The sequence below is a fragment of the Bactrocera latifrons genome, unplaced genomic scaffold, assembly GCF_001853355.1.
Source record: "Bactrocera latifrons isolate USDA-ARS-PBARC rearing strain unplaced genomic scaffold, ASM185335v1 scaffold_198, whole genome shotgun sequence".
NCBI lineage: Eukaryota > Metazoa > Arthropoda > Insecta > Diptera > Tephritidae > Bactrocera > Bactrocera latifrons.
Window position 1 is genome coordinate 198,504 of NW_017535496.1, and position 10,504 is coordinate 209,007.

Here is a 10,504-nt window from a genome sequence, read left to right on the forward strand (position 1 = left end):
TGTCGTGGTTTTACCGCTCCTTCTGCGTGGAGTAGCACTAGAAATTCTATAGCTGTGTGCTAGGGCTCATGTGTATGATTGTGTGTGTGTGTGTGTCGGCACGCAGACCATATGCTTTGGGGTATGTGCGTTAATCCAATGTCAGACTATAAATTTGCTTAGCTTAAGCATATTACTGGCATAAACGCTTATTTCAATATGTCAAAACGTTTTCATACACACACAAACTCACGCAAATGCATGCTATTCACACGCACACACACTTTTGCATTTGCTACACAAAACATTCATGCTCTAGATTATTGGACTGTGTGCGGCTCCTAATGTCGCCAAGACACAAAGCTAACCGTTTATCTGGATTTAGTCGTTGACAGATGATGAAAGTTGTCCACTGAATTTCAAACATTTGAAATTTATTTTAAAAAGCAGAAAAAACGATAACTTCGGTTGCATCGTTGCTATAATAGCCTTCACGAATACAAAAGTCCACATAACATTTTTTTTATTGGTTTTTTATGACAGCTATGTGCTATATCGGTCCGATCTGAACAATTTGCTCGGACATTGCACCGTTGCCTTGGATAACATGCCGTGTCAAACTTGGTGAAGAACTCTCATCAAATGAAAAAATTTTCCTATCATGGACTGAATATTGATTATACAGTTAGTACGGCAGGTATATGCGATAGTGGTTCGATATCGACCATTCTGACAAATGAGCAGCATCTTGGGAAGAAAGAGAAGCGTGCACAATTTCAGATCAATAGCCAAAAAAATGAAGAACCAGTTCGCGTATATGCAGACGGACATGGCTAAATCGATTTATTACGCCACTCTGAKCACTTGTATACAATTTTAGCGTCATTTTATACTTTCTTTAGTTTTTCCACAGCTTCCGATGCTTCCTTCTGGGTGTTACAAGCATCGCGATAAACTAAACATCACCTATACGGTAACTTTTTTCAACATAGAGAGACGGTCACCACAGTAACTAACGCAATGCTTACAAAAATAACAACATAAATTCTCATAACATGCTATCCAATTTAAAACTGAAAAAAAGAAACTCACATAAGTATTTAGGCACGCAGTTCACGTCTGATATCGCTGGAATAAAAGAGATGAAATTGAAATCAACAGTGGATTTTAAGTAAAGTAAAAAATATTTACCCTGTTCTGAACTCGGTAACAGCAACCAACTTATAGAAAAACGAGGTTTAGATAAGACTTGAAATTGATTTGTAAATACTTCTACAAACCAATAAAGTTTAGGAGCAATTTGGTTAAAGTTATAATTAGCTTATTAAGCAACGAAGTAACCATAATTCTGCTAATTGCAAAACATTCACCAAACAAGCATGATCAAAACATATTTTAATATAACAAAAGAAAGAAATATACATATAAACATATAATATCTATACAATACCATACGCGAGAAGTGTTTACCTTGAAATTTGCGTGGAGGAAGTTCAGGCAGACAGCAGCAACAGTTTGAGACTTCTGTGGCAAGATGCCTAGCAGGTGCAGCGCCTGCAATAGCTGCCGCATAATAACTTCAAAGAAATTTTACAATTTAACACACATTTTAAGCGGCAAACACTACAACATCACTAAATTGAACATAAAGAACACTTTTAATCAAATATTTTCACTTTTTAATAAGAAAAATTTACACAATTTCACAAAATTACAATTTTACGCGATAAAATTAAGTAAACGCATAATTCCCGCTTCCGACGGAAATGTCAACTGGCTTTTGGCGTTGTTTCTCATATTCGTAAACCACTATGCCAACATGTGATTGGCTTGTTTTTGTCAGAAAAGCAACACTTATTAAACCTTGTGCTCCAATTTCATACATAGTTAGGAAATATTATTTAATTTAATTTACTATATAGTTTAAATATTAGTTTCTGATTAAAAATATATAATTAAGTAACATATATAAACCAAAATATATATTATATTAAAATTTTGCTTGAAACTTTGTTGCAACTCTGCAGTTCTTGYGGTCGGCATAGCAGTGCGTTTAATTGTCAACGTGTATTCTGTCATAGTACACTTTCTCCAGCTTTTCCATAGTTTTTTGCCCGTACAAAGAATTTCACGATAGTAGCAAAGCAAAGCGGTTCTCAATTAAGTAAGCATGTAATATATTTAATTCAATTTAGTGTGTTCGTTGAAAAAGTTACATTGAAGCATATACTTCCAATTACTTTTCAATATTGTTTTTATACTAGTTCTAATTATTTCAGTTAAATTAACCAGTACACTTTCAACTGTGGCTGTGTGTCTGTGTGCATCAATTGATTCACAAAAATTGTGGCAAYAGTAAGAAAAAATTTGGAAAATGAGATTCAAACATTTTATGGGGCTGCATTTAGGCTCATTACTAGTTATATTACTTCTGGCAAGTTCGCCTCTAGTACGAGCTGACGTGGAGCAGGACTTCGCAGATGAAATTGACGATGATGGCAAAGTAGAGGATGTGCAGGTAAGCGCAACAAAGAAGTATAAAATTTGCCRTACATAATATTTCAATTAATAAAATGAGTATTGTGTGCAATATAGAAAGAGGGCCATTGCCACCTTTGTTCTATTGCAATAACGCACATGTGATGCCATCACTGATAAAGCAACCGGCAGCGCTGTTTTCTAGTTCTAGTTATATGTGCATAAGTGTGTATGTACATTGCTACTATAATATCCCCTACAACACCTTTAATAGTAAACCCCTGTCGTATGGTAGTTATAATGTGTGTTAAAGCTGTATACCACGTCATGCTCAATGTGTATGAGGGTACTTTGATACTAATGATGGAATAAGGTTGGAACTGGGAAAAATAAAGAACAATGTGATAGCTATGTGCGTTAGCAATAAACTAATGCGTACAACTGTTGACAAGAGCGTAATGATTTTGTATTTAATTGCAACTATTTTCCAACAACATAACCTCATTTTGGTTGTTTTGCAGTGATTTTGTTGCTTTGATAAAATAATGTATGTAAATTTATATATGTGATTAACAATTAACTTAAAAAGTGGTTAATGCAGGAAATAAATGATATTAAAATTTTATTGTACATTTGRATTACATTATAACTCCACACTGACAATATTGAGACATGCTACGAGAAGATTATTTTCCGTTAGTCTGTCTCTTTGCATGTAACGAGAAAATATGGTCTATTCATATTATTAATATTATTACATATATAAAAATCCGGTATATTCATCAATTACATTGCCAACTGAAAGTTTTTCTGCTTAACGATGCTGATTGTGCCCTGCACAGGATGAGTTTTTGAGCAATTGATCWRACATTTTGCACACGTTCTTTTCACCTAAAGAAGCTATTCTGCTAGTCATCGTTGTCGGAGCACTAAAGCTTATGGCTGTCATACAAACTGAACTGCAATGTCAAGTTTCTTTAAGGAAATTTTGTAAGCTTATTTAATTGTAAAGTGTATTTTATCTTTGGAGCAACACATGTTAACTTTTTATTTTATTTATTTTTAATTAAAAGTAATATTTAAGTTAAAAGTTAAAAGAAAACTTACTAATGAATAAAAAATTTAGAAATGATAGAAATATATCGATTAAATATTTACAAAATTATATCAATTGAGTTCAAAAAGAAAAACATAGAAGAAACAGGAAGTACCAAGTAAAGTGTTTGACAGTCACTCGCAATAAAACTATAACTGAAATTTGTTTAAGATTTTTCTATAAACATAATATTTACGGAAAATTCACCGACTTTCAGTTAATGAAATTAAGCTTTAACCTCGCTTTATTCAATATATTTCTTTATTGTTTCTTACTGCTACTATTTTTTTTTCCCCCACTATAGGATGACAATGAGCTGGAAGAAATTGTCTACGAAAGCCCCGTTTATGATCAGAGTAAATTTTACTTTGCCGATCACTTTGATGATATCGCCGAGTCACGCAAGCGTTGGATCAAATCGGAAGCAAAGAAAGATGATATCGCCGAAGAAATTGCCAAATATGACGGCATATGGGAGTGGGAGGCACCACAACGTATCGTATCCAAGAAAGACATTGGTCTCGTACTCAAATCGAAGGCGAAACATGCCGCCATTGCTTCAAAGCTTAACAAACCATTCACCTTTAAGAGCGACGCACCACTCGTAGTGCAGTACGAAGTAACTATGCAGGTTAGTAAGCATACATATGTATGTGTCAATCAAATGCTAAATCCATTGCATCAGCTATTCAGTTACATGCACAAAGTTACTGGTATAATATAATTAAATTATACACCCAGTACAATGACACTTGCCTCACCCTATCATGTAGGCATAGTAAATTGACCATCCACATTTCATGTACTTTTTCATTTTTCCCTTTTTCAGGAGGGACAAGAATGTGGCGGCTCATATATCAAGCTACTTTCACATGGMATWCATACAGAAGACCTCAAGAAGGTAAACATTTTGGCATTTTGATATTTTCCCTCAGTTGCGTATAATGTATTATTTGATGCTTTGTAGTTCAACGACAAGACGCCATACACCATTATGTTTGGACCGGACAAATGCGGCAGCGACATTAAATTACACTTCATATTTCGTCACGTTAATCCAATTAATGGCAGTATCGAGGAAAAGCACTGCAAAAAACCAAAGTAAGTTTAGCAACAAGAACGTTATTGATTTTTGAGCACAAATCGTAAATATAACAATTACAGTTAGTGTAGCTAGCACAATTTTTGACAGCAACCACAAACAATAATTAAGGCTAAACATTAATGTTGCTTAATTATTACCGCTAAGTGTATAAATGACATGTTTACATGCTCTCCTGATTATAGTGTTGTATTGATTTTTTTTAAATCACATTTTATGTGACCGCGTGGCGGCCATTTGCACCTGTGTAATGCTATAAATATGTACCATCCGTTTGTATGAGTGTGCACGCCCCCAACTTTTAACATAAAGGCAAAGGAAAAATGAAAATGTAGTGAAAGTGCATATGAAAGTGTGAAACAAAATAAAAGTATGAAAACAATATTGACATTTTCTTTATTAAATTGCATTTATGTAGAGATCGCTTGGAGGAGCCATTCAAGGACAAGTTGCCACATCTCTATCAATTAGTGATTCGGCCAGATAACAGCTTCGAAATAAGCGTTGATCACAAGGTGGTGAATCAGGGTTCGTTGCTGTCGGAGTTCGTGCCACCAGTTAACCCGCCACGTGAAATTGACGATCCCGAGGACAAGAAACCCAAAGACTGGGATGAACGTGAGAAGGTAGGCACATATTATTTTTTTTTTTTTACTTTCAATTATCTATATATTCCTCTACTTATTAGATACCTGACCCAACCGCTAAGAAACCAGCAGATTGGGATGACGATGCGCCACCACAAATACCAGATCCTACAGCTGTTATGCCTGATGGTTGGCTTGAAGAAGAACCCGCCATGATACCTGGTAAATTCAGTAAATTAAAATTATATTTTCTACCCTAACAATAATTTTTTGTATCACAAWAGATCCCACAGCCGTCAAACCGGAAGATTGGGACGCCGAAATGGATGGCGAATGGGAAGCACCAATGATTGATAATCCTGCATGTGAAAAGGCCGTCGGCTGTGGTGAATGGAAAGCGCCGCTCATACCCAACAAGGAGTACAAAGGCAAATGGCGTGCACCACTCATCGACAATCCAAATTATCAAGGCAAATGGGCTGCACGTAAAATACCCAATCCCGATTACTTTGAAGATCTCACACCATTCAAGATGACACCTATCGTAAGTGCAAAATGCAATTATTTAAAATCACATACATATATACATTATGAATGATTTTTTTSTTTTTGTTTGTTTGTTGACAACTCATCAATTAATTGTTTTCTTATCTACTGTTTTTCGTCAACAGTCAGCTGTGGGCCTWGAACTTTGGTCGATGTCTGACAGCATTTTGTTTGACAACTTAATTGTYGCTGACGATATTGAGTTGGCCAGAGATTTCGCCGCCAAAACGTTTGATATTAAGCGTAAATATATCGATAAGGAGTCGGTAAGTGTGTTTCGCGTGCAGTGATAATTAATATATTTTTTTTATCACCATTTTATGATACATGTATGTGTTATAAGCGTGAATATTTCTACAAGAACTAATAGTTACATTTCTAAATTTAAAAGAAAACGCTTTGGCATCGTCTGATGAAGCGTATAAACTACAAGCCCGGTTGGTGGGCTTTGTACTTCACATATTTGCTCATACCGGTTGGCTGCTACGTGTTCTATTTATACGGCCGTGCCAAGGAGGTGTTAAGAAAATGTTTTTTTTTTTTCAACATAAGTTTAAGCTTTTGTATTAATCAGTGTTGTTGTAGTAATAATTATAAAATTGACGCTCAACAATTGTATTATAAGTTGCGTATATAATTAATGTAAGCTTCATAACCTCAAAAAAAAAAAAAACTTTGTACATAGTTTATTACTTTTTAATTTTGCTTCACACTCTTTTCATTTTTTCTTCCTTTGTATGTGGCTTGTTGTATTTGTAAACGGTTGCACCAATTTGTAGGAGACCTTTTTCAATAAAATCGTATCATTCTTCAAAGAAAGCTCTTGGGCTTGGCGTGTAGCAATTGTATTAGCTGGTGCCACACCACTCTCACTCACATTGTATCGCTTGTTTAAGAGATCCGGTTCGAAGGTAAATGCCAAACGCTAGTGCTGGATGTGCAGAACGTGACTATTATTTATATTTTGTATAACAAACTTTCTGCAAATTCTGTAGGAGTCTGGTTCCGATGCTGATGCCAAGAAAACCGACGCCGTGCAACCTGACGACGATGCGGCCACTTCAGGCGGTGATGTCGACACCAGTGCCGCTAGCAGCAGCAGCAACAATGTATCTAGTCCTAAAACTAAAAAGTCTGATTTAGATGTTAAAGATGAGAKCGAAGAGAAGAAAGCTGAGTCTACAACAGCTACAGCTGCTGGCACAAACAGCGGCAAAGAATCACAAGATGATGACGCTGAGGAGACCGTCACTGGGGTGAGTAGGCTTTAGCAATTTATTTAGTTTATTAATTTTTTTTTTTGTTTTTTTTTTTTGTTTTTACTTATTGGCCGTTACATTTACTTTACAGGAAGCCACGACGAAGGCCGCCCGCAAGCGCCGCGTACCCAAAGATCAGTCTTAAGCCAAGCTGTCGTTAGCTTGGACAACGCAATACAAAAGAATTCCAAAAAGCAAACATTTAAATAAATTTATAGTAGAATGTGCAGCAGAAATGTCGGAGGCGATGAAATGCAGCTCTTTGTGTTCRTGACATGATGCGGCATGCATTTGAATTTTTTTTTTTAGTTTAGTTTATTCCAAATACTTTTCCCCACCATTTCACATACTACGCGTAGTGTAAGAATGTTTTTTTTTTTTTTTTAGTTTTTATAAACGTATACTTGTAATTCAATTGATATGGAATGCAATGTTTTTTGGTTTGTTAGTTTTTTTTTGTTTTTGTTGCACGTGAAATATTTATGCGCGCCACAAGTGTGTGTATTGGCAAGCGCATTGGACATTGTCAAATGTACGCACGTGAGAAATATGTACACTAAATAGATGTATACTCTTGGGGAATACGGCCAGTAGTTTATATGTGAAAACTTGTAAGTTAATTCCAAAAACAAAGCATGTTTGGTCTGCTTCGATTTCGAAATAATTTTCATACTGATATAAAGAAGTATTAATTTAAAACAAAAAAAATATTTTAGTATTGTTTGTATGCAGTTAATTTCTTCTAAATGCAGCATTAGCAAGAAGATTCATCACAAAAGCAAAAAATATATTACTTTCTAGTGAAATTATTCTAAATTAATGGGAATAGTAAAATCTCCACAACATATATGAAACGAATAGTGTAGCCTAATGTTAGCCGAACTGTGGGAAAGCAAAACAAACAAACAAACGAAATATTACTTTAATTTAAAATGTATGTACTTTGTATTAAATGCGTATTTAATTGTAATATTAATTAACGCCAATAAATATAAAAAATAAAAGTTCACTAAACAAGTGTTATCTCATTTAAATAAGACCTGCTTAATTCAACAAAATAAAATTAAAACAAAACAAATAATGTTAACCTAAGAAATTTCAAATCTAACTAAATTATGAAATTCATATATTTTACATATTTACACAGAAGTTCTAATAGGCACTGTAACACTTAGCACTTCACTTAAAAGTATTACACAGTAATACTGCACGAAGTCGGATACAATTTCTTCCTATAACACTTCTTCAACTTTTAATTTAAACTTTATAAACTTCTTTCTCTGCTACTCGGCCATTAAACTCCAAATACCACGCTTGAGTTTAGCCAGTAACTACACACTCACACTCAATAWTCCTGCGATAGCGCAATGTACTCTAGTGCTGGTGGCAACAACTTTCGTTTACGTCCCACGCGCCCGCCGGAAGAGCAAGGCGTTCCTCCACCTGCCTCCAAATGTGCGTGTCCCGTCATTGAGTTGCGTTGTGGTGCATCTGGTATCAACAACGGTTTCGCTATCATATTCGGTGGTGTCCTTGCTTGCGAACCACTTGTTGACTTGTTGGCGCTTTTTGTTTTGMMAACAGCTTTCTTGCGTTTAGCTGCGACGAATGTCGCATCCGCGCTACCGTTCCCCCCGRCACTTTGTTGCAATTCGGYAGCAATGGTGTGGCTAGTGGCACTTTTCTTCGTTTTCGCTGCTACCCGCATGCTGCCAGTTAAACCTTTACCGGACACCTTTATGAGTGTGCCATCGACCAATTGTGCACGCAGATGCGTTCTAATCAAGTTATTCCGTTGTGAATTCAATTCAAGCTGATATTTGTCGCTAATGTACTTCTTCAGCCTATGTAATGAGAAGCCGCGGCGGGAATTTAGCGCGTATATCGCTTCTTCCACCATTTTCACTGTTGTGGGCAAGTGTTGCCGATGCAAGCGCGCGGAGGTGTGTGTTTCCATTAGCGTAGAATGCGCGTTTGGTTTCATTGGCTGCCTCTTATTCAATTGCTAAATTATAAAATAATAATATTATTATTAGCATGTAATAGCACTTTGTTTATTTACAAATAAATAAACGGACTATTTGACTGCAAAGGAGTTAATGAATTAATTCTGTTAAAGGAAATGAAAATAACGGCGAATGCGTGGAAAGCTGAGAGTATGTAATGACGTGTGTCATAAGGAGCTAAGCATTGTTTTTGTTTTCAGCCAAACTCATTTTTGTACCTTGTATAGGGTTAGTCATGCACGTCTGTTGGACCGTCTGTCTGTATATTCGACCCACTTCTCAGTTTTTGAAATTTTGTGAATTTTGTCTTTTCCTCCTACAGAAACTACTTATTTGTCAGAATCACCGATATCGGATCACTATAGCATATAGCTGTCATGCAAACTGAACGATGAAATAAATCGTATGGAAATTTTTGTCATTCGTGGAGATATGTATCTTTACGAAAATCGGTATGGATCATTCTCCAAGACGACGCTACAATATCTGTAGAAATTTTCTAGTTAGAGCCACGATAGCATGTACATATGCAGCTCCTATATAAACGGAACGCTGAAAATTCAGTCCTTGTATTGAAAACTTTTGTATCTGTCATGATATTATATATTCAAGAACCATGGCATGGATTATTGTCCAGACCACGGTACCATATCCGAGAAAAACTTGWTAGATTGGATCGCTATAGCATATAGCTRGTGATATAAACTTACCAAATTCTTGTGTGAACACTTTCATATGTGTGAAGGGTATTATAGCTCCTGTGCAGCCGAAGTTAACGTTTTTTTTCTGTTTTTCGCCAAATGCACAAATTAAATAAATTTTTCATAATAATGAAATGAAAAAGACGGTTTTATTAAGTATCAATTAATGTGCATTATATTGTTAATAAGAAAATTTAAACACTTTTCAGTATGAACATACGATTTTATTTCATGCTACCCTAATATACATGTACCACTTGTTGTTTTSCATACATCAGCACTGCCATATCGACTTGCAGACAATTCGAACGGAAGTGTCAGTGAATTTTTAATATTTGTCAATTAGAATTAATGTTTCGCGTACAAAACTTGAAAATTTAGTGAAAATATTTTATAATTGTGGAAATAATGTGTATAACGTGTGTATGTGTGTGTGTCAAAATGCAAGCTTAAAAAGTGAAAGTGTGCAATTAATATGAAATAAGGTGCTTACAGCAATCATAAGTTTTTAGGGGCTCCAGCCGGCCTTATGCGCTGTTCTTCTGTCTTTAGTGATTACATCTTCATTTGCTTCGGCTATGGAAGTCTAKTCGCTTCAACTGTATACAAGGTAAGTTAATTTTCGTATTAAAGTTATTATTATTATAATTTATTATTATAATTTCCACTAACTAATTTAGGTCAATTCTAACCTTGTTTATACATTAGTGGTAAGACAATGAAGGCTTGGACAACTTTTATCAACTCAGT

The 10,504-nt window shown here is 35.3% G+C and overlaps 2 protein-coding genes across 5 annotated transcripts; one reads left to right on the forward strand and one right to left on the reverse strand.

The window, feature by feature from the left end:
• The first annotated feature begins 2,037 nt into the window (after nt 1-2,037).
• LOC108967751 (calnexin) lies at nt 2,038-7,892 on the forward strand. 4 transcript variants are annotated; one of them, XM_018931361.1, is made up of 12 exons: nt 2,038-2,143; nt 2,259-2,497; nt 3,858-4,184; nt 4,383-4,454; nt 4,521-4,654; nt 5,074-5,281; nt 5,344-5,464; nt 5,527-5,786; nt 5,914-6,054; nt 6,568-6,699; nt 6,784-7,044; nt 7,139-7,892. In XM_018931361.1, exons 2-12 carry the CDS (start codon nt 2,354-2,356, stop codon nt 7,190-7,192), a joined length of 1,854 nt encoding a protein of 617 aa, XP_018786906.1. In that variant the 5' UTR covers nt 2,038-2,143; nt 2,259-2,353; the 3' UTR covers nt 7,193-7,892. The 4 variants fall into 4 exon arrangements, with proteins under 4 accessions (XP_018786906.1, XP_018786909.1, XP_018786908.1 ...); XM_018931363.1 differs by having other exon boundaries at nt 2,059-2,143; nt 2,272-2,497; XM_018931362.1 differs by having other exon boundaries at nt 2,087-2,143; nt 2,244-2,497.
• A 500-nt stretch (nt 7,893-8,392) lies between these two features.
• On the reverse strand, nt 8,393-8,947 carry LOC108967746 (late histone H1-like). Its single transcript, XM_018931356.1, has one exon. The coding sequence runs from the start codon at nt 8,945-8,947 to the stop codon at nt 8,393-8,395; it is 555 nt and encodes a 184-aa protein (XP_018786901.1).
• Nucleotides 8,948-10,504: the final 1,557 nt, after the last annotated feature.